This window comes from Amphiprion ocellaris, chromosome 20 (assembly GCF_022539595.1).
Source record: "Amphiprion ocellaris isolate individual 3 ecotype Okinawa chromosome 20, ASM2253959v1, whole genome shotgun sequence".
Lineage (NCBI taxonomy): Eukaryota > Metazoa > Chordata > Actinopteri > Pomacentridae > Amphiprion > Amphiprion ocellaris.
Genome location: NC_072785.1, coordinates 31,981,255 through 32,005,952, shown reverse-complemented (window position 1 = coordinate 32,005,952; position 24,698 = coordinate 31,981,255). Strand labels below are relative to the sequence as shown.

At 35.7% G+C, this 24,698-nt stretch overlaps 1 protein-coding gene across 2 annotated transcripts; it reads right to left on the bottom strand.

Annotated features, from left to right (window-relative positions):
- Window positions 1-2,031: 2,031 nt before the first annotated feature.
- Window positions 2,032-22,623, bottom strand: g2e3 (G2/M-phase specific E3 ubiquitin protein ligase). 2 transcript variants are annotated; one of them, XM_055005554.1, is made up of 17 exons: window positions 22,485-22,623; window positions 20,711-20,779; window positions 19,695-19,792; window positions 18,687-18,788; window positions 18,409-18,533; window positions 15,583-15,751; window positions 13,810-13,916; window positions 10,483-10,599; window positions 10,253-10,377; window positions 10,023-10,158; window positions 8,502-8,672; window positions 8,277-8,395; window positions 6,882-7,066; window positions 6,628-6,800; window positions 5,477-5,516; window positions 4,873-5,044; window positions 2,032-2,543 (listed from the first exon to the last, which is right to left on the bottom strand). In XM_055005554.1, the coding sequence occupies exons 2-17, from the start codon at window positions 20,757-20,759 to the stop codon at window positions 2,266-2,268; spliced, it is 2,166 nt and encodes a 721-aa protein (XP_054861529.1). In that variant the 5' UTR covers window positions 20,760-20,779; window positions 22,485-22,623; the 3' UTR covers window positions 2,032-2,265. The 2 variants fall into 2 exon arrangements, with proteins under 2 accessions (XP_054861529.1, XP_023149071.2); XM_023293303.3 differs by having other exon boundaries at window positions 2,033-2,543; window positions 8,277-8,425.
- Window positions 22,624-24,698: the final 2,075 nt, after the last annotated feature.

Genomic DNA, 24,698 nt, shown 5'->3' with positions numbered 1-24,698 from the left:
CTGTCAAATACATTTTTGTGCTGCAATTTCATGCACAGACACAATTTTCATTATCTGACATCCTTAAGATCACACCTGTGTCAGAATTGTGTCATTCATTTACTCCATTGGAGGGCAGTAAGCCATCATACGCCCCTATTGGAAACTAAGAATATTACATGAAATTGTTCCTTTGGTCCAAAATAGACAAATGACACAATCTGGTAGAAAACATTAAAAACTACAATTTTGAAGTGTTGAGTTAGGAATTAAATCAATTTTACCTAACTTGTATGATTTAGTACTGTGAATAACAAGGAATGAAAAAATGTAGTTTACATGGGTTTCAATTGGCCAAAAGTGGCCACGATAGAGCCAAGAGGAACTATTGTTAGTATACAGTATATTTTTGACATATTTAAAGAAACGAAGTTGAAAATTAAAAGATCTGAAGAGAATCTAGACCCTAGGAAAATTTCATTCCATCAGCATTAACACAGCTGAAATGGTCAAAAGAAAGAAAGCGAAGTGGACACAAATGGCCACCATAGAGCCCAGAGGGTTAAGAAAGAGATAAATATTGAACATCAGGAAGTGGCGACCAAAGCAGAATCTTAGTAGAAGCTTGAAGGTTCTTTAACTTCTTAAAGAGTTGGCAATGGAAGAATTTACTCAAAACCTGGGTCAAATTAGAACTAAAAGTAAAGATAATTCAGTCGTATTCATACAGGACTAGTGCTACCTGAAGAAATTGTATTTTATGTTTGCACTTCATGTGGCGTATTCACATGGGATGAGCAAAACCTGTGTTTTACTCAATTTTCCTGACATTCTATACAGATATGATGTTAATAAGCTAACAGATTAGAAGTGCTTAGTTTAAAGACAGAAAAATGTTCCACACTGGATGTCATCCATCTAAATGTCTCTTTTGATGGATCTGAGCTCTCTATGAATTCTGTTCAGCAACATAAACCTCCTGAATTTGAACCAAAAATTCTGTAAACTTCCATTTCTAACCATCAGTGTAGCTTCATTAATTCACAAGGAGGAAAGAAGTGGAAGAAACCAAAAATTCTACCCAAAAAAAAATGACAAAATGACCCAAATAAGCGAGATAAATATTATCCCAGGACATCTATGTTTGGTGAAATATTCTTTGGAATTTTTGGTGGAATTTCTAACTTTACAAATTAGAGATGAATTAAAAGATTTTCCAATTTAATCATCTTGTTATGTTTAGAAGCCTTTATATAAAGAATAGATCTTTTGACAACAGCTAGAAACACCCGATTCAGATTTCATACCTTGTGAATTATTCTTTAAATCTGTTACAGACTTGATTTTTTGCACTTGGTAACTTCATAAAAACTATAATTTACAAAGAAAGGGGTCAGTTTTTATAAGGAAAACAAGATAAAGTGTATAAATTAAACCTAAATAATGAATCTGAACTCATGTCTGAATGTTCTCATGTCACAACAGACTGAAAACTTAATCAATAATGGATTTTTTTAACTCCTAAGAATCATCATTGCCCCAAATATCTGGCTTCATCGAACCAACATTGATGAAATAACGTCTTCACACACTTTAAACTCTTCAGCAACGACACACAGACACTTTTAAAAGTTGTATAAAATCTGATAATGAATTTGTTCATTTTACAAAATATTGTAAAAAAAAAACAAAACAAAAAACAACAAAATGAAAATATGACAAACAGGAGGAAGCAAAAAGCTTAGAAAACAAACTGTACAATAAAAACAGGACAGAACTAACAAACTAAGATATAAAAACAGCACAGAGGAAGTTTAATGGTTTACAGACGAGGTTTGAAAAAGAGAAAATTAAGATGTTTTAATGTTTTATGGCTGAAATGAAAGGAAACAGAAAAGCAGAGAATCTTCTGTGATAAGAAACACTGTGGTGTGATCGCTTCTTGTATTTATTGACAAAAACTAATCAAGTCAGACAGATTAATGATGAGTTTTGCTGTTTGCATAATATATATATATATATATATATATATATATATATATATATATATATATATATATATATATATATATGTATATATGAAGAGAAATTGCTTTTAAAGAAAACCGAAAGTTGATCAAACAGTCGAGCTGATTTTAGATAATAAGACACGAGGAGACGTATGTGGACCTTTGGGAAACTATCTTCAAACTAAACGACCAATAATAATATTAATAATAATGACAAAAACAGAGTTAATTCCACTGGGTTTGGACCAGACTGAAGGAGGAGTTGGCATCGCCTCCTCTAGCTCTCTGAGGGCAGCAGCAGATGGACTTGGTGGCTCACCGCCTGCTCCACGGAGCTCTTGAAGTTCTGGTAGGACGAGCTGACGGGCAACAGCAGGCGTCTGGACTCCAGGTGGCTCTGAGGGAAGAGACCTTCATCCATCCGGTCCTCCTCCTGGAGCCCTGGAGAGTGGAGGAAGGAGATGGAGGGAGCAGGACGGAGGCCGACCGCCGGCACCTCCTGGACCCCGGTGGAGAACCGGAGGAGGTCCTGCAGGGAGACAGAGCTCCGGCCGACTGAAACCGACAGAGTTTAACGTCAGGATCAACAGCAGAGTTTAACGTCAGGACCAATTACAGAGTTTAAAGTCAGGATCAACGACAGAGTTTAACGTCAGGATGAACTTTAGCGACTGAAACCAACAGAGTTTAACGTCAGGATCAACTACAGAGTTTAACGTCAGGATCAACTACAGAGTTTAATGTCAGGATCAACTACAGAGTTTAACGTCAGGACCAATTACAGAGTTTAACGTCAGGATCAACTACAGAGTTTAATGCCAGGATGAGCTTTAGCGACTGAAACCAACAGAGTTTAACGTCAGGATCAACTACAGAGTTTAATGTCAGGATCAACTACAGAGTTTAACGTCAGGGTCAACTACAGAGTTTAACGACAAGATCACCTACAGAGTTTAACGTCAGGATCAACTACAGAGTTTAACGTCAGGATCAACTACAGAGTTTAACGTCAAGATCAACTACAGAGTTTAACGTCAGGATCATCTACAGAGTTTAACATCAGGATGAACTTTAGCGACTGAAACTGACAGAGTTTAATGTCAGGATCAACTTTACCGACTGAGGAGCTCAAACAGTTTATTTTTTAGTGTAAACACATAACTCCAGATGTTTAAATAAAGTTTGACTGATTGAGAAGTTCTTAAAGTTTAGGAAGATTTGGTGATAAATAGAAAACATAATTTAAACAGATTAACAGGTAAATGAACTGCAGTGATTAGAGAAATAACAGCATCGTCAGTGTAGAGATGTTGACGAGATAAAAATACAATTACAAGTTAGAGTGCCGCGTTTACATTCAGAAAAGTATAAACAAATAAACTAAGAGTAGTAAAAGTATTCATGATGCAAAACAAACCTGCTTATGTTCAGAATTTTTGTTATCATGATTTCAGTGAAATACTTGAAATTACCACAGAAAATTTTTCTCACTAGTGAAACACTTTGATTCTTTTTCTGTCAAGCTTTTGTAATTTTAGACAATTTCTGAGTCATTTTGGACATTTTTTTAACATTTTGACACCTGTTTTGAGTAATTTGGGGGATTTCTTTTAATTTTGAACAATTTTTTGTCATTCTGGAGCAGATTCAAGTAATTTTGGACAATTTGTGAGTCATTCTGAACACCTTTTTGAAGTAATTTACAGCATTTTTTTTCTTTGTGAACAAGTTTCTAGTAATTTTGGACAACTTGAGTCTTTTTTTTATTCAGGTTTAGAGTCATTTAAAACCATTTATGAGACATTTTGGACACATTTAAAGTTATTTTGGACATTTTAAGTGATATTGTTACCATGTCAATTTTTATAACATTATTTAGGACAATTTTTTTTACATAAACTTCTCATGTGTGATCATGTTTAATGTTCTTAATGGCAAAATTTCAGACTTTTTCCAGACCAGGCTTACCATCTGAGGACACAAAGCTGTATGTTTATGATGCAAATCAACAGTTTTAAACTCCAACTGAGTCAAAAATGTTCTAAATTACTGACAAAAAAAAAAAAATCTGAAATAGTTCAGAATAAGTTGAAACTTGTCCAAAGTGACAAGACTTGTCTAAACTTACTCAAAACCTGACAAAAAATTATTTTAAAACTGTGCAGAATAACTTGAAACTTCTAAAATTGCAATTTTGTCCAAAGTTACACAAAAATCTTTGACTTATTAAAGCTAAATGAGTTAATTTTCCCATTGTCTATGCAGCTTTATTCAGTGCCGATGCAAATGACAAAGAACGCGGCGGTAAAGGTTTTCTAGAGCAGACTTTTTTCCCCCCATAGATTTCCAGTGTATTCCAAACTTTTCCAGACTCAGATTTCCAGACCAGTCTCACCATCTGAAGACAGAAAGCTGTATGTTTATGATGCAAATCAAGGGTTTTAAACTCCAACTGAGTCAAAAATGTTCAAAATGACTTCAGATGTAACAAAAAAAAAAATCACACAGAAATTGAGTTGAAACTTGTCCGAAGTAATAAAATTGGTCCAAATTTACCCAAACTTGACAAAACCATGACTCAAAAACCATTTAGAATAACCTGAAACTTCCAAAAATCCAGTTTGATCCAAAATTATTCAAAAATCTTTGAGTTATAAAAGTTAAATTGGTTAATTGGTAAAAATCTATTGCTGTAGAACTCAGAAATGTTCCTATAAGCTGAAGTTTGGTTGTGCTGCCGTGTATTTATAGTTCAAATTTATGGCTGCATTATTTTTTTTAACTAGTCTGCATTCTGTACAGGAACGATCCTCAGAAAACCAACTTCAGCTTCAATGAGACGATCAGTTTGAATAAATCACCAGTTTAAACAAATCCGTTTTACCTTCACACTCGAGCAGGAAGTGTCTCCAGAAGGCCACGACAGCCGTTTCTCGGTTCAGTTTTTCTTCCTGCTCAGAGAAAGCGATGGTGAAGAGTCGACCGAACGTCTGAGCCGTGAGATGATCCGAAGCTTCACAGAAAACCTCGAAGAAAACCGCCGGGAAGAGCTGGACCTGCAGCAGATCACAGATCAGTTAGATCTTTAGACTTTATCCAGGGTTTACCTGAATACAACACCTCTATGCTGACGATGTTGTTATTTATTTCTCTAATCACTGCAGTGCATTTACCTGTTAATCTGTTTAAATTGTGTTTTCTATTTATCACCAAATCTTCCCAAACTTTAAGAACTTCTCAATCAATCAAACTTTATTTAAACAGCTGGAGTCACGGTGTGTTTACACTGAAACTAAAGATGTTTTTTAACCAGATTTGAAGATTAAGGATTGAAATAACAGAAAAATTAAGATTACTGTCAAAGAATTTAACACTGTCTCAATGATTTACTGTATGCAGACTGATCATGTTTACTTCTAAATCTCTGGACAAAACTTTATTTAAATACAATCAGTATCAGTGCAGAGAGAAAAGTAAATTTCAATCACCTGATCAAAGACACCCAAAGTCTGCAAACCTTCACGAAACCTGTAAGAAAACAAGCAGTGACGACAGTTAGCGCTCTTTACAGAGACTGTATAATAAATTAAAAGGCTAAATAAAAGAGTATAACGAATTTAGAGCTCAACAGAAAATGTCATGTATAAATAAAAAGTGTTTTCTTGAAAAGATTACCGTTGTAAATATATAAACTGCACGTTTGCTCCTATCATAATGTAAAACTACTGATGTTTAATCTACAACGTGACATTTGCAGCTACTCTTTTGTTTTGATGTTTGTTCTTGTGTAACATTAACGCTGCAAAATTAATCAAATAATAATCACAGTTTGAACTTTCCATAACTAAATTGACCCGACTGACGGTGATATTGATATTTAAAAAGCTCTGTTTATAAAAAAAAAAAACAACAACAAAAAAACAGTCCAGGTAGATAAACTCACCTGGTTTCAGGTAAATCTGACATCAGAACTCCTTATTTGACCCCGTTTTAACTGAAGTTTGGTGTCTGAGCTGCTGCAGAAACTGATGGAGACTAGAAGCTTCTGTCTGAGGCGTTTAGGGAACATCTGGAAACTACATTATCTAGTGATAACTGTGAGGTGTTTAGGGAACATCTGAAAACTGCAGCATCTACTAATGACTGAGGTGTTGAAGGAAGTTTAGGGAACATCTGGAAACGATACCGTCTGGTTATAAGCAGATGTTTCGGTCAATGAGGAGTTTTAGCTCCAGTTTTTTATATTTATCCTCACAGAGAAGGAGATGATGATCACGAACTACTTGGAAGTGAAGGCAGCATTCTGTTTATTTAAATATGAAAATATTTTGTCGGTAAAAATCAAAAATTATGTCAATATTGATTTAAATAATAATGTAGCCTCAGATAACTTTAATAGAAGTATTTTTCCTGACAGTAGAGTGACAGATTCAACACAGTGGATGAATTTTAGCACAATTTCATGTATTGATTACTTTATTTTTACTGCAAATAAGTTTGTGAAAGTGATTTCTGAGGCTGATCTTCATCTTATTATTGTTTATTATTGATTAACGGAATCAAAGTGATTTTTTTTCTCAACAACACATTTAAAAAGCATCTTATATCCTGTAAATCTATTTGTTGTTTTCTGACCCACCTCTGCAGAGGAAGCTGCATCCTGGTGATCACTGTGAAGTTCACCAGATCCTCCACCAGAGCATCTCTCTCCTCCAGGCTGCTGATTGGTCGGTTGCATCCGGCCACCTCCAGGAAGTCGCAGCTCGCCGCCATCACTTCTCTGAGCTCCTCCAGAGACTCGGCCTCAGCGATCTGAAGCAGAAAACCAGAAGTTCAGCCTCTGATTCCTGGATATCCGTGGTTCTGGTGTTCAACCAGAGTCCGTCTGCTCACCTGGACGACTCGGCGGCTCAACGGCGTGTCGGGGGTCATGTGACCGACGGTCACCGGCTGGTGGGCCGGATGGTTGAACAAACACTGGTACAGAGCTGGAGAGAAGAATCCAACCGGGGGACCGCCGTGGACCAGAGACAGAGCCAGAAGACAGCCGACGTCAAAGTAGAGATCCTCACGTACAGCTGGGAGACAAATACATATAATATATAAATATACATAAATATTAAATATAAATACAGATCCTCACGTACAGCTGGGAGACAAATACATAGAATATATAAATATATGTAAATATTAAATATAAATACAGATCCTCACGTACAGCTGAGAGACAAATACATATACATAGAATATATAAATATATGTAAATATTAAATATAAATACAGAACATGATGTACTTACATGGGATGTCTGAGGTGTTTATATGATTATAAAAAAAACAACTAATCAGAAACTGTTTATGTATGATAGTAGCATAAAGATATAAACAAATGAATAGTTACATAACTACAGATAATAAATAGACTGATCTAGAAATTAATAACTATAGAGATAAAGAAAGAAGCAGACAGATAAATAAAAATATTTTAAAAAATACAAAAATATTGAAATAAAAGATAAAATAAAAAGAAAAATGACTATATAGCTACATAAACAAACAACTACACTGATAAATAAATCAATAAATAGATAAACTAATAAATCAATAAATAACTTCATTGATAAAGAAAGAAGCAGACAGATAAATAAATAAATACAAAAGCAAATACAAAGGTAAAAAAATAAATAGATAAATTAATAAATAACCACATAGCTAAAGAAAGAAACAGAAATGGATAGATTAAAATATTTTAAACAAAAGATAAACACACAAAAATAAGGAAATAAAAGTTAAATAAATAGATAAATAAATGCCTACTGCATATAGCTACATCAACAAACAACTACACTGATAAATAAATAAACTGATGAACTAATAAACTAATAAATAACTATATAGATAAAGAAGTAAAGAGAAATATAGATAAGATAAATAAAGAGATATTGAAATAAAAGATGAAATAAATAGATAAATAACTGACTATATAGCTACATAAACAAACAACTACACTGATAAATAAACTAATTAATTAATTAATAGATAACTATATAGATAAACAAAGTAAAGAGAAATACAGAAAAGTAAAATTAATAAATATATAGATATTGATAAATATAGATACATTACTAAATAAATAAATAGATAAATAAAAAGATAAACAACTACATGGATAATGAATAAAAAGGCAGTTAATTATTAGATAGAACGATACATAAATATTAATAAAGGAAGAAATAGATAAATAAATAGATAAATAATCAATCAGTGAGAATGAATAATTTGTCGGTACCCTGGGAGTTCAGCGCCAGAGTCTTGGCTCCATCTGGACCCTCAAACACCACACAGTTCTGGATCTGCTGCACCAACAGCTTCAGGAAGTTCTGCCGGGCCAAGTCCCCGCCCCGCGGGCTGCTGGGAAACGTAATCTCATCTGTGAACCTGGAACCACACAGATGGCCACCAGGTGAGGAGCAGCAGGTGAGTAAAACAACAGAGAAGGTGAAGAATTACCGACCTGACAGACAGAACCAGAGATGGGTCAAAGTCGGTCCTCCTCACCAGCTCCAGACCCGCAGACAGAACCTCCTCTCCTCTCACCTCCACCTGCACGCTGAGGGGGCGGAGCTGAGGCAGCAGCACCTGCAGCAGCTTCTCAGGTGAGCCGGCCTGCACAGGTGAGGAGGGTCTGACAGAGATGGACGCCGTTAAGAGTTCTAAAAGCTCTGAAAGTTCTGAAAGTTTTAAAAGTTATGAAAGCTCTAAAAGTTCTGAAAGTTCTAAAAGTTCTGAAAGCTCTGAAAGTTCTGAAAGTTCTAAAAGTTCTGAAAGTTCTGAAAGTTCTAAAAGTTCTGAAAGCTCTGAAAGTTCTGAAAGTTCTAAAAGTTCTGAAAGCTCTGAAAGCTCTGAAAGTTCTGAAAGTTCTGCAAGTTCTAAAAGTTCAAAAAGTTCTGAAAGTTCTGAAAGTTCTAAAAGCTCTGAAAGTTCTAAAAGTTCTAAAAGTTCCGAAAGTTCTGAAAGTTCTAAAAGTTCTGAAAGCTCTGAAAGTTCTGAAAGTTCTGAAAGTTCTTAAAGTTCTAAAAGCTCTGAAAGTTCTAAAAGTTCCGAAAGTTCTGAAAGTTCTAAAAGTTCTGAAAGTTATAAAAGTTCTAAAAGTTCCAAAAGTTCTACAGACAAGAACTAAAACCAACACGAACAACTCAGACCTTCACCTGTAGACCTGGCAGAGGACAGGTATGTTTGATTTATGTACCTTTAAGAAGTAATGAAGGACAGGTGTGCCTAATTTATTTACCTTTTAAAGGTAACAGAGGACAGGTGTGTTAGATTTGTGCACCTTTGAGCAACAGGTGCATTACTTTTGTGTACCTTTTACTGCTGATGGAGGACAGGTGTGTTAGATTTATGTACCTTTTACAGCTTTTTGAGGACATGTGCGTTAGATTTATGTGCCTTTTACAGCTTTTTGAGGACAGGTGTGTTAGATTTATGCACCTTTTATTGTTAATGGAGGACAGGTGTGTTAGATTTATGTAACTTTAACCGCTTTTTGAGGACAGGTGTGTTAGAGTTATGTACCTTTTACAGCTTTTTGAGGACAGGTGCATTAGATTTATGTGCCTTTTACAGCTTTTTGAGGATAGGTGTGTTAGATTTATGTACCTGTAACAGCTTTTTGAGGACAGGTGCGTTAGATTTATGTACCTTTTATTGTTAACGGAGGACAGGTGTGTTAGATTTATGTATCTTTTATTGTTAACAGAGGACAGGTGTGTTAGATTTATGTACCTTTTATTGTTAACGGAGGACAGGTGTGTTAGATTTATGTATCTTTTATTGTTAACAGAGGACAGGTGTTAGATTTATGCACCTTTTATTGTTAACGGAGGACAGGTGTGTTAGATTTATGTACCTTTTACAGCTTTTTGAGGACAGGAGTGTTCAATTTAAGCACCTTCTACATCTTTTTGAGGACAGGTGTGTTAGATTTATGCACCTTCAACAGCTTTTTGAGGGCGGATGTGTTAGATTTGCGTACCTTTTAGTGCTGATGGAGGATGGGTGCGTTACATTATTGCACCTTTTACGGCTGATGGGGGAGTGGATGGGGGACAGGTGGCGTTTGGACAGCAGATTCCTCCTCTGAACTCCCTGAGGAGAGGCGACCAGAGAGGCTGTAGAAAACAAACACACACTTTATCAGGTTATAGAGGTAAAACATGAGCTTAAACCAGCTTTAGAAACTAAACCCCGGTGACGGATGCGGACCTCTCCCATCGGTGGCCTGGGTGCACTCGCTGCAGGCCCAGTCTCTGGTGTCCACCTGCAGCTCTGAACACCTTCTGTGGGTTCCTGTGGATCCACACAGGCGGCAGCGAATCACCTCAAACCAGCTTTTAAAAACAAATAACACAAACACAAAAAGGACATTACTGCATTTCTGTGACATTTAAATGGTTTAAACATGTAAAATGTGCAGGAACTGGTGGGTTTCTTACCCGCTCTTAGCAGAATGAGCTCGACCTTTTTCACAGAGGCAGCTGAGGGCGTCACAGCGATTATAAACCTCCAGCAGCTCTGAGAAAGCGTTGGCCTCCAACTCCCACGATGCATCTCTGCAGGAAGCACAGGAAGTTTATACCAGAAAAGAAAAGAGGCACAAAATAACCTTCAGTGTTCTGGTAGATCTCATGGTGTCAAGTCATTGTCATTAAACAGCACATTTAAAACTGTAATTAAAAAAAAATCAATTAAGACCGATGTTACTAATTAATGAACGAGTTTAAATATTTAGGTTAAAGCCCGATGGTGGTATTTATGGTGTATATTTACCAGAGTAAGTTAGATATGAGGGATTAAAACCCTACAAAAATGACAAATTACTACTTTACCAAACTAAAATACGTAACAAGGCTGAAACCCAACACAACTATATAGTTTAAATTATTAAATTAAATATATGGTCTGATTAACTTAATTAATGTAAATATTAAGGCTCAGCCTTATTATTTACATTAATTGGGTTTCATTTTATGAGCAAAACGACAAAAGTCAGACAAAAAACAACAAAACCAAGACAAAATACTGCAAAAAATGAGATGGAAAATGACAAAAACAAGACACAAAATGACAACAAAACAAGAAAAACAACACGAAATGAAACACAAAATGACAAAAATTAGACAAAAAGGTGACAAAAAATGGACACACTACAAAAACAAGACAAAAAAATTACACAAATGTCGAGACCAAAAATGACAAAAGTGAGAAACAAAAGAACAAAAAAGTAGACAATAAGAAACACAAGTGAGACGAAAAACACAAAATGACACAAACGATACACAAAACAACTAATAAAGCTAAACATTAAATGACAAAAACAAGACAAAAAACACAAGTGAGACAAAAAGGAAACACAAAATGACAAAAATGAGAAACAAAATGACAAAAACATGAGATGAACGACAAAAGTCAGACAAAAAAACAAGACAAAATATTTCAAAAAGAAGACAAAACGACAGAAATGAGAAAATATTGCAGAAATGAGACACAAAATGACAAAAACAAGACAAAATACTACAAAAATGAGAAACAAAACAACAAAAACGAGACAAAATATTACAAAAATGAGACACAAAACGACAAAAGAACAAAGAACAATCTAGTATTTTACTTGATGATCTAAACAACTTGTCATGGTCTAGAAATTATTTTAAATTTATAGTTTTGATACGTTACAGTTAGTTGCAGTTAATGTTGGCTCTGTGATTTTTCTCATATTGGACACCCCTGCTGTGGAGTCTACAGTATTGTTAATTATGGAGATTAAATTGACTAAAAACCCAATAAATCCCCGGATCCCCTATGAGCAGCTTCTGTTTTGGTTTTATCTGTACAGTTTAGTGTGTTTTTAGTCTCAGAGATCCCAGTTCTGAGTAGGGTTGTCACGATTTCAATTTTTTGAGCCACGATTATTGTGGAAGGAAATATTGCGATTTTACGATTATTCATGATTATCGACATTATGAAAGAAAAAAACCCAGTGTTTGTATTTAAATAAACTCTTTAATAATACTTAAACTTTTAAACATTTACTGTTCTTATAAAATAAAATAAATTGTTCCAACACGTCTTTGTAGTAAATGAAAGTGCAAATTGCATTACAAAACAGTCACTAACTTGAGGAACTTAAAGGCTTCTTTAGCTGCCATCATTAAAACAAAAGTTAGTGAGTAAATTCTAGTAAGTTCTAGTAAAGTGCCTCTTTGAGACTTTTATGTATTATGGAATGTTACAATTTAATGTATGGTTGATAACGTAGTGTTTACTTTGTAAATCAAACAAAACCAAAAGACATAAAAAGAATACATTTAAAGATTCTAAAAACACTTCATTTTAAGCTTTAAATAATCCTCCACAATTTTAGACAATATAACTACAGAAAAAAGGATAAATGGGAGGCTTACTTATTTTTACTAAAACGTTTATATAAACAATTCACCACTAATTTTACAACAATTAATCAAAACACCCGGATCATTTCCCAGGGAAAACTCTAGAGTCTGACAGGAGTTTCAGGCAGACAGACAGCCTCCCTGTCCTGGAGGTTACTGTCTCCTCCACTACCACTGTCAGCGGGCAGCGGGGCTTCCCGGACCACACTCCCTGCTGAGGGGACCGGACCGACAGCATCTTCGGAGGAGGGCACGGGCTTCCGGAGCCAAAACAACCGGCGGGTCGGGAGCTCCGGTTCCCTCCTGCGCTCCCGTTCCCCGCCCGTCGCAGCCGGGCTGCTTTCCTGCGTCCGCAGGCGAGGGGAAGGCGGCGGGCCGCGGCTGGTGGGGAATGGGAGCGCAGGAGGGAACCGGAGCTCCCGACCCGCCGGTTGTTTTGGCTCCGGGAGGAAACTCGGGGCACGGGGGGTCCTCGGGGCGGCCCGGCCACCGGACCGCTGACTTCGGAACCGACAGTTACCGCGCGTGCGGCGGACAGTCCCATCTTGGCAACCTCATTGCGCACAGCGGCCACAATATTAGGGACACTTCGAGTAAAGAATCTGTCATAACTGATCATATAATTCTCTCTCTCTCTCTGTGTGTGTGTGTGCGCGCGCGCGCGGAAACCCAGAAATTATTTTTTCTTTCTGTGCGACCCGGTACGGGCCGCAGACCGGTGGTTGGGGATCACTGCTGTAGTGTTGCCTACACACGTGCATTAGGCCTACGTCATCCCCCCCCCTCCCCTCCCCTCCCCCCCTTATTTTTGAAACTTGTGGTAAAAGTTGTTAGAAGCGCTGCAGTGGTTGGCACTAACGCGGTGTTTGCTGTACTTTTTTATTGGGAAATGATAATTTTACCTTGACTTGGACATACAGCGATGGATGATTGTCACGAAGATGCTGTATCATGTTGTATTCGCGCCTTTAGCTGCAACTTTGCGAGGACAGGCTTTGCACGTGGGGTGCCCATCCACGAAAACCTCACCTTTAGCATCTTTTGGATACCCAAAGTGATCCCATACTGCTGATTTGAGTCGCTTTTTGGGAGGATGCAAGTCCGGAGGAGCACCCCCGTCAGCCATCCTCAATTTAGCGGTGAGTGAATTCAGTGATGCCGATTAGACAGGAGCGCGCGCACAGGCCAAGGAGCCACTCTCTCTCCACTCAGCGCAGCTCACGCTTCTTGCATTGCACCTCTCGCGAGGCTTTTCTACGGATAATCGTGGTTGTGAAAAATGTGACGAATATCTATTTATAATCGTGGTTATTGTAAAACCGGTTAACCTTGACAACCCTAGTTCTGAGTGAGTAAACTCTGCTGCCTCACCTCTCTGGGATGTAGATTCCCATCCTGAGCATCTCCTCCTGGAAGTTCTCCTTGTTGTTGCACAGAGTACACCTGAAGAAGAAGAGTCCTGCACTGTGGGCCTGATGCTGACACACAAACACAACCAGGAGGTCAGGAGGTACAAGTCTACAGCCTTCAGATAATCACCATCAAACTAAAGAGAATCTTCTGCTGGCTTCAGATAATCACCAATCTCCTCAGTTTGTTGGTCAAAGCAGAAGAAGATCATCTAAAATCAGACACCAATGTTGCTCCACCATCAAACTTTTAGTTTTCTGGGACACAAAACCAAATTCTAGGAAAGTTTTTGGCTGAATTTCTGTGCAAATATAATGCCAGATTCGACAGATTCTACTGATGTTAGAGCCTCAACAGTTGGAGAAATGTGGACCAAGGACTGTATTTTAGTAGAAACATGGATCCATCCATAGATAAACACTTACAGGAACTTTATGGAGACACTAGACCAGCCTGGACTGGAGATTTGACACTTTTTCCCCCATTTTCAAGGACCAGTGATTCTTCATTATTGTCATTTTGGAATTTTGTTTTAGCAATTTTGGAGACGTTTCAAGTAATTTTGAATAAATTTGGGGTAATTCCTGGCAGGTTAAATTAATTTTAGACAAATTTGAGTAAATTTGGACAACTTTCAAGTCAAACTATGAATTGGAAGAATTGATCCATCCATTTATTAACACTTACAGGAACTTTCTAGGGACGTAATATCAGCCTAGATTGAACATCTTACACTATCTTCCATTTTCCATGGCCAATAAATATTCATTATTGTCATTTTGGACCATTTTTAGTAATTTTGGACAGGTTTCAAGACATTTTCTAGAACATTTTGTGTCATTTTGTATTTTGTTAAAATACCATTTTGATTAAATTTGGACAACTTTCAAGTCAAAAGTCTGATTTCTGGAGATATTTAACCCATAAATGGCTTCCAAGCTTGTTTGTTTTCTGAGGGTGAAATTGCAAAAATTCCCGGATCTGAAAACATGAAGTTCTCAAAGTTCAGTCGAAATATTTCACAGAGCTTAGTTTTGAGTCCCAAATCACAAATAAACAAACTCTGAACAAAATCTTAGATTGTGCAGAAATATATTTCATGAATTGTCTGAAATTACACCCTGAAGACAGAGCATTTTACAACACGTTTCAGCTTCATTTTCTATAAATCCTTCCCACCTCCTCATCAATCCTCCTGTTGTCTTCATTCAAGGGCACCAAAAAATATTGTTTCCTTGTCTGAAAAAAATTCAAAAATTCAGCAAAAAAATTCCCACAAATTTCTGAAAATTTGCAAAACCTTCAGGAAGAAAATTCCAATAATTCCTTAAACCTTTCCCTTAAAAGCCTCATTTTAAAAAAAATCCCCCAAATTTGGCAAAAAAAATTTTGTAAATATTTTCAAAAAATGAGTAAAAATCTTCCAAAAAAATCCTAAAAATATCTAAAGTGATTCCATATATATCAGTAAAACTTCTAATATTTTCTTTAAGAACATTCACATAAAAATCATTTTATGTGAATGTTCTTAAGAAACATTTTTAACATTTCTTTTGTTCCACTAAAAAATGTTCAAAGATTTCCCAAAAATGTTGAAAGTGTGGACATCAGAACTTTCACTGTGAAAATATATTTCTTTTTTCCACATTTTCAAACTTTAAAACGGGTCAATTTTGACCCGCAGGACGACACGAGGGTTAAAACATGGTTAATCTGATGCTTCCTGTTCTCTACCTGCACACAGTCTCTGTGGAACCAGCTGGCGTGGCAGGACGGACACTTGAGGATGGAGAAGGAGAGGACGGGGTCCATGGAGTCCAGACAGATGGAGCAGGACTGAGGCAGGCTGAGGTCCAGACCTCCACACAGGGTCTGAACCGGACTGTGGTCCCGACAGTAAGACCTGGACACGCAAACAGAGGTCAAGGTTTTTATCAAAATAATATTTTCAATAATTATTATTCATGGAACGCGTCCCAAAACATGTTAGCTTAACCTGTTGATGACGTTTTTGTCATTTTATGTCTTGTTTTTGTCCTTTTGTCTTGTTTTTGTCCTTTTGTCTCGTTTTTGTCGTTTTGTGTCTCGTTTTTGTCATTTTGTGTCTCATTTTTGTCATTTTGTGTCTCATTTTTGTCGTTTTGTGTCTCGTTTTTGTCGTTTTGTGTCTCGTTTTTGTCGTTTTGTCTTGTTTTTGTTGTTTTGTCTCGTTTTTGTCTTTTTGTCGTTTTGTGTCTCATTTTTGTCGTTTTGTGTCTCATTTTTGTCACTTTGTGTCTCATTTTTGTCGTTGTGTCTCGTTTTTGTCACTTTGTGTCTCGTTTTTGTCACTTTGTGTCTCATTTTTGTCACTTTGTGTCTCATTTTTGTCTTTTTGTTACTCGTTTTTGTCGTTTTGTGTCTCGTTTTTGTCCTTTTGTCTCGTTTTTGTCGTTTTGTGTCTCGTTTTTCATTTTGTGTCTCATTTTTGTCGTTTTGTGTCTCATTTTTGTCGTTTTGTGTCTCATTTTTGTCACTTTGTGTCTCATTTTTGTCGTTTTGTGTCTCGTTTTTGTCGTTTTGTGTCTCGTTTTTGTCGTTTTGTCTCGTTTTTGTCACTTTGTGTCTCGTTTTTGTCACTTTGTGTCTCATTTTTGTCACTTTGTGTCTCATTTTTGTCTTTTTGTTACTTGTTTTTGTCGTTTTGTGTCTCGTTTTTGTCCTTTTGTCTCGTTTTTGTCGTTTTGTGTCTCGTTTTTCATTTTGTGTCTCATTTTTGTCGTTTTGTGTCTCATTTTTGTCGTTTTGTGTCTCATTTTTGTCACTTTGTGTCTCATTTTTGTCGTTTTGTGTCTCGTTTTTGTCGTTTTGTGTCTCGTTTTTGTCGTTTTGTCTCGTTTTTGTCACTTTGTGTCTCGTTTTTGTCAATTTGAGTCTCGTTTTTGTCACTTTGTGTCTAATTTTTGTCACTTTGTGTCTCATTTTTGTCGTTTTGTGTCTCATTTTTGTCTTTTTGTTACTCGTTTTTGTCGTTTTGTGTCTCGTTTTTGTCCTTTTGTCTTGTTTTTGTTGTTTTGTCTCGTTTTTGTCGTTTTGTCTCGTTTTTGTTGTTTCGTGTCTCGTTTTTGTCGTTTTGTGTCTCGTTTTGTCGTTTTGTGTCTCGTTTTGTCGTTTTGTGTCTCGTTTTGTCGTTTTGTGTCTCGTTTTGTCGTTTTGTGTCTCGTTTTTGTCGTTTTGTCTCGTTTTTGTCACTTTGTGTCTCGTTTTTGTCAATTTGAGTCTCGTTTTTGTCACTTTGTGTCTAATTTTTGTCACTTTGTGTCTCATTTTTGTCGTTTTGTGTCTCATTTTTGTCTTTTTGTTACTCGTTTTTGTCGTTTTGTGTCTCGTTTTTGTCCTTTTGTCTTGTTTTTGTTGTTTTGTCTCGTTTTTGTCGTTTTGTCTCGTTTTTGTTGTTTTTGTCTTGTTTTTGTTGTTTTGTCTCGTTTTTGTCGTTTTGTCTCGTTTTTGTTGTTTCGTGTCTCGTTTTTGTCGTTTTGTGTCTCGTTTTGTCGTTTTGTGTCTCGTTTTGTCGTTTTGTGTCTCGTTTTGTCGTTTTGTGTCTCGTTTTGTCGTTTTGTGTCTCGTTTTTGTCGTTTTGTCTCGTTTTTGTCACTTTGTGTCTCGTTTTTGTCAATTTGAGTCTCGTTTTTGTCACTTTGTGTCTAATTTTTGTCACTTTGTGTCTCATTTTTGTCGTTTTGTGTCTCATTTTTGTCTTTTTGTTACTCGTTTTTGTCGTTTTGTGTCTCGTTTTTGTCCTTTTGTCTTGTTTTTGTTGTTTTGTCTCGTTTTTGTCGTTTTGTCTCGTTTTTGTTGTTTCGTGTCTCGTTTTTGTCGTTTTGTGTCTCGTTTTGTCGTTTTGTGTCTCGTTTTGTCGTTTTGTGTCTCGTTTTGTCGTTTTGTGTCTCGTTTTGTCGTTTTGTGTCTCGTTTTGTCGTTTTGTGTCTCGTTTTGTCGTTTTGTGTCTCGTTTTGTCGTTTTGTGTCTCGTCCTGACCACATTAGGCCTCTCTGGGTGGAGAAGTTTGATCTTTACTGACTGGTATTCTCAGAAGAAATCAATAACTGATACAGGAACGGATAAACATTTGTAGGAAAAGTGGAAATCTTGGTGTAGAAATTGAGAAACTCCACCGTAAGACTTGATTGAAATGCTTTTTTGTATGTTTTTGTGTTTAGTTAACTCTCTGAACCCCAAAAACCCACCAGCTGATTTAAAAAGCACAAAACCCAAAAAAAAACCCCACATAAACGACCACTTATCAACCAGAATCTGTGAAAGCAGGAAGAATCTTTTCTAATTTTTCTAAGATTTGTTCTTGAAATCTTGACTCATCAGATTTCAGACAACAGAAAACCCTGAAGACAGAGAATAGATGGATGTAGAGTTGGTTAATCTTTTAAAAAGATGAGCAGCTAAACAGTGACAGAGTGCAGGTAAATAATACCGTAATAATAACAGTAGCTGTTAGCCTGTTAGCCCTGCTAGCTGACTGTAAAAACGTGGTTCTGAAGCGGGTCCATGTCGGTCTGAACTCACGGGAAAAGTCCGGTAAACTGAGAGACGGACATCCGTTTCCTCCCGCAGGGAAAGTGGAACATCTTCCTGCAGCTCCTGACGTTACAGCCGACACAAGCTCCCTTCTTCTTACAGACAAAACACATCTGCAGCACACAACAAACACACAAACAACACACAGTAAACACACAGAGGGCTGCACTTCTCTACATCACACCTGTATGTTTTATTTCTGACTGAACCTTTCACAGTTTCTTCTAAGCTCGTATTTCAACAGATTTCGCGTTTTCTTTCCTCACCAGTCGAGCCGAGCGTCGGATCTCCTGCTTGATGTCGTCCACCAGGAAACCAAAGACGCCTTCGTTCTCTTCTCCTCGCTGGTAAACTCCACAAGACGTCAGCTGAGACGCAACAAAGAACGCAGTCTGGATATCACGTCTAATTTATGTCAAACAAACTGATTTTAAACATCTGAGGAACACGAAGGATGGAATGAGATGAGTTAACTTGTTCTAAAGTTTGACAGAAGAATAATCTGCATCTATTTTAACAATAATTACTGAATTTATTCAGCACTTTTTAAGGGTTTATACAGTTATTTGACAGACAACATAATATATATACACAGAAGTCATGTAATCATTTCATACAGCAGATTTTAAACAGCAGCTTTCCAATAAAGAATGAGATTAATAAAACAAATTTACCCTGACAGGTATAAATATTAAACATAAGACTTATTAAAAAACAAATTATGACAATCAAGTAATGTTTTCCTGATGGTGGACTGAATATGATGGGTTTTGGTGAAACAAAAACAACATCTTAATGTTGGCGTTTGAAAAATGTGACTGATATTTTTCACGCTTTTCTGAAGCTGAGGAATCCAAAAAGGTGATTAAAACTTTAGAGTTCTCTGTCTCTATTTCTAAATAAATATAAATAAATGAATGACTGAAGCTTCTATATTTGGTGGCTTCTAAATACTGTAGTTTCAGGTTGTTTATTTGTTGAGGTTTTTTATTGTAACTGCTTTAATTACGATCATATTAAAAACATTTTTAAATTAGTCATTAAATCTTTTCTATCCTAATCAATCCTTATTTTTTATTCATTAAATTCAGATTTTAACAGTGTCCTTGTGTTATTTATTGTATTTTACTATTTTATTTCAGTGTGTTTTAGTCTCCCAGAGTATTTTTACTGTTCCATGTGTTTGTCTTTTAGTTGTAAATCCTCTGAACTACATTAAACCTGTGACAGCCGCTGCATGAATTAAATAAACACGTTTATCTGCATAAACTCACCAAACAGAAGTAGTGGACGGACAGTTTGTGCTCTTTCAGAGTCACTTTTTCCCCAAACAGAGCCGGATCATCGTCACTGAAGCGGCACAGAGCACAACCTGGAAACAAAACACAAAACATTCATTTATTGATTAATTCACGAGTCCCTCTGCTTCACAACGCTGCAGCTCACAAAGTTCCACTTTATACTGTCCTATAACATACAACAGCGAGAGTTTTCAGGTTGAACTGCAGGCAGTGTTTCCTCAGAGAGGAAAACCAATAAAATAAAAGCAGCAGAAACAGAACAGAGGAGCAGGTTGTTGGAGATCCATCCAGCATGGAGAAACATCTGCTGATGATGAACAGAGGAGAGAGGAAAAGTCTGGAGATAGAAAACATCGACAGGATGAGGAGATAAAACCATCACAAAGAGACAAAAAAACTACAAAAATTAATCACAAAATGACACACCAGACAATAAACGAGAAAGAAAACAACAAAAATAGACAAAAAAAGGACCAAAGTGAAACACAAAACAACAAAAATGAGACAAAAAAATATTCAAATAAGACACAAAGCAACAAAAAACTAGACAAAATGACCCAAAACGACAAAATGAGACACAAAATGACACCAACCAGACAAAAAACGAGAAAGAAAACAACAAAAAACACACAAAATGACCCAAATTAGACAAAATTGAAAAAAAACCTTGACCCAATTAAGACACAAAACCACAAAAATGAGACACACAATGGCACAAACTAGACAAAACAACAACACCAGCAGACATCTAATAACACACTGACAACACAGAATGAAAGAGACATCGGTAAATTTCATATTTTTGGAGCTTATAAGCCGCCAATAATTGTCAGAGCAGCATTTACAAAAAGCAGACGGTAGCTTCGGTTAAGAAGCAGCTTGTTTTATCCTGCTTTGGATTCAGTTTTTCTCCAGTTTTAGATGCAGGATTGTCTGACTGAGTGTTAAATGACCTCAACAGCAGGTTTGTGTATTAAAGATAAACTCACACTCCTCCTTGATACTGTCCACCTGAGACCTTCTCGTCTTCTTCTTCATCCTGCTGGTGTCGATCGATTCTGGAGGAGCAGAAAATGGAAAATCACAGAGTAAAAATCATGATCATGAACAGAGCTGTGATGATGAATGCATGAATATTAATCACCAATCACTTTATTCACTGAATAAACTATCGGAGGGTTTTAGAAAATAAAATTCTGTGATTGCAGTTTCTTAAATGTGAACATTTTCTGGTTAATTTTCCAGTTAGGAGGTAAAACATCATGATGTTTGCTTCCATAAAACCCAACAACAAAATGTAAAACTGTCCTGACAGCTTGTTGCAACCAGTAACGTAATAATTCTGGCTATTTTAAATGCAATAAAGCCAATAACATAATAAAGTTTTTGAGACAATAAAGTGATAGGATTTTGCAAATAATGTAATAAGTTATGATGTTAATGGTTAGAAGATGATGTTCCATCAGTATTATGAAGCTCTACAAGGCTGCTGCACCAACAGTGTCCAGGTTTACACATAAAACAGTGATTTAAAGGGCAGCCGATGGATGAAAGCCTGGATTCTTCTCAGTAATGGACCAAGTTCAGGACATTTAACTTTCATTTTTATGAAGTAATGTCAGTTTTATGTTGATGTTTTCCCTTCGTTCATTATGTTCATGATACTCTTAATTTTTCTGGAGTACAGTGACATTTCAGTGCCGGTCCAGTTGTTTAAAGACGGTTTTAACTGAAGACTGAATCATTTTTCCTTGAGAAACATTTGAAAAAAGTTTTAATGAAATGTTTTGCGATTCATTTGACAACACAGCATCCAACAGAGATTGTAAATTAGTAAAACTATAAATTTAAAATCATTTCCAGACAGACAAGTTGTTTGGATCAGAAAGTAAAATACTAGATTGTTCATTGTTCTTTTGTGTCTCATTTTTGTAATATTGTGTCTTTCTTGTCATTTTTTTGTCTCGTCATTTTGTCGTTCGTCTCATATTCTTGTTGCTTTGTTTCTCGTTTTTGTCGTTTTGTTTCCTTTTTTTGTCACTTGGGCTTTTTGTCTTATTTTTGTCATTTTGTGTTTCACTTTATTCGTTGTTTTGTGTTTTTTTGTGTCTTGCTTGGGTTGTTTGTCTACTTTTTTGTCATTTTTTTCTCACCTTTGGTCTCATTTGTGTCAGCTGTGTAATTTTTTGTCTGTTTTTTGTCATTTAACCAATTTTTTTGTTGCTTTGTAACTTTTTTGTCTCATTTTTTGTGTCTTTTTGTGTTTCGTTTCGTGTCGTTTGCCTAATTTTTTTGTTTTGTTTCTCGTTTTTGTCATTTTGTGTACATTTTTTGTAATATTTTGTCTTGTTTTTGTCTTTTTTGTCTGACTTTTGTCGGTTTGATCATATCGGCAGCAGGATTTCTTGAATGTTAAAATGTGTATTTTATTCAGTAAAACCACCAGATCCTCATATTAGAACAACAGGAACCTTTAAACGCATCTCCAGGCTGCTGCTTTGTGTTAGCATCTACAGCTAGCAGGTCGGCTTAGAATAAACACAGATAAACTGCTGCTATACGTTACTATAAAGGCGTTCAGATGCAGTATAATAAGTTAAATGTCTGTTTAAAACAACATAACTGTGTTAAGAGAGAAAACAAGAAGTCTCTCGTTAACGTCTGAGTTTAACCACAAAGTGAGTCAGAAATTCAGCCGTTAAAGAACAAAACTTCGATATTAAAGGTACATTTAAAAGACGGAACGTTTATCTGTGAACTTACTTTACATTCGGGAGAGAAAAGCGTCAGTTTCCTGTCATTTTTCTGGACTTATTCCGTTTGTTTGAGTCGCTTTCAGACTAAATTCGCTCCTACTTTTAAATTTCCCTCTTTTCAAAACAACCAGGCTCCGCCCTTTTTTTCTACTTCTACGGATCATTAAACTGCTGCTTCTTCTTCGACGGTCCTCCAGCGGGCTGCAGCAGCGCCCCCTAGTGGTTCAGACTGACGGTTTATTTGCTATTATTTATGTTTGTTTTCCTTCCAGAGGCTCATTTTCAACTTTACAAAACAAAATATGCAAAACACAAAATACTTTATATTATATGAGTTTTATTTTTTTAATGGAATATGTTAAATAATTCAACAATCATATCATATTTTTAAAGAAAAATGTGACATAATGTATAAAATATGGCATTTTATGAATTATTTGACATATTTCATAGCGTTAAATAGCATACAAAAATGTGTCATGTTGTATAAAAAAATGACATTTTTTTTGTAATTACATATTTTATTCAAATATGACAGAAAATGTGAACAATACTACACCATATATTCATAAAAAATATAAAACGTATCAAAAAATGTGACATTTTGTTTTAAAAAAGGAGAAATTTCATAAATTAATTGACATGCTTTATGTATTATTCAAAGCATTATATGATAATTTTGACATATTCTATGAAATCAAGTGAAACTATGTGAAGAATATTTTCTTTCACATCATATTCTTGAGCAAAATATGTCCAATAATTCATAAAATGCCAAAACTAATAAATTATGCTATATTTTTAGTATGTATCATATTTTCATACAATGTCAAATTTTCATTTATTACATCAGATTTTTCATAAATGTAATTTTGCTCAGTAAATATGTCAAACCCTTTAAAATCGGGGAGAAAAACACAAAAAACTTTATAAAATAATAATTATTTTATTATTTGACAATTCTCAAAAAATATGGCAAATAATATAATATTTTTCACAGAAAATGTGTTTTATTTCTATTTAAATAGCATCACAAAATATGTCAAATTTTGATGCTAGTCTAATAGCAAACAGAAACTGGCATATATTCACATGATTGAAGCTAGAAGCTGATAATTTTTTACATTTTTTGTTTAAAACCTTTATTCATTCACCCCTTCATTGACCTTATATTTAATAAAAGTGGAACAAACTGAGGTTTGGAGTAGGGCTGCCACAAACGACGCGTCGACGAATCGCCTGAGCACGATACGTCATCAAAAGCGGAAGTGAGCGCGCAATGCAACAGAAATCACCGTCCGAGTGGAGCGCGGAACACGCATGGACATCCGCGCTGTATCGTGCATATATAGTATATGCACGATGCGGCGCGGATGTCCACGCTGTATTGTGCGTATATAATATATGCATATACTATATATGCACGATACAGCGCGGATGTCCATGCGTGTTCCGCGCTCCACTCGGACGGTGATTTCTGTTGCATTGCGCGCTCACTTCCGCTTTTGATGACGTATCGTGCTCAGGCGATTAGTCGACGCGTCGTTTGTGGCAGCCCTAGTTTGGAGGCAACAGAACAGAAAAATATCCTCACTGTCAGATGGAATATTTATGTCCAATAACAGTTTACCTCCAGTTCATTTCATGTTTATCTGTTTATTGCTGTTTAATTTACAGTTTACATGTTGTACTTAATGCATTTTATTGTTTCCATTATTTTATTTAGTTAATTTAGACACTATATCTTGGCATCCACTAAGAAGCTTTGTGTTTTGTACTTCTTCTTCTACTCATTATTATTATTATTATTAATAATAATAATAATAATAATAATAATAATAATAATAATAATAATATTATTTATTTAATTTAATTTAAATTTTTTTTTTAGACATTATTCCTTGCTATCCACTTAGACGCTTTGAGTTTTGTACTTATTATCATTATTATTGTTTAATTTTATTTAATTTTATTTATTTTTAGACACTATCCCTTGCTATCCACTTAGACATTTTACTCACTTAAACACTTTGCTGTTTATACTTATTTTATTTTATTATTTTTCAATTTTTTAAAAAATTTAATTTAACTTATTTTTTTAGAAATTGGTCCTTGCCATCCACTTAGACCCCAGGCGTCCTTTGTATTCTTTTATTTTCTTTTATTTTAATTTGTATTTAATCATCAACCTCTCTGTAATTGTGTAAATCTGTAATTTTAT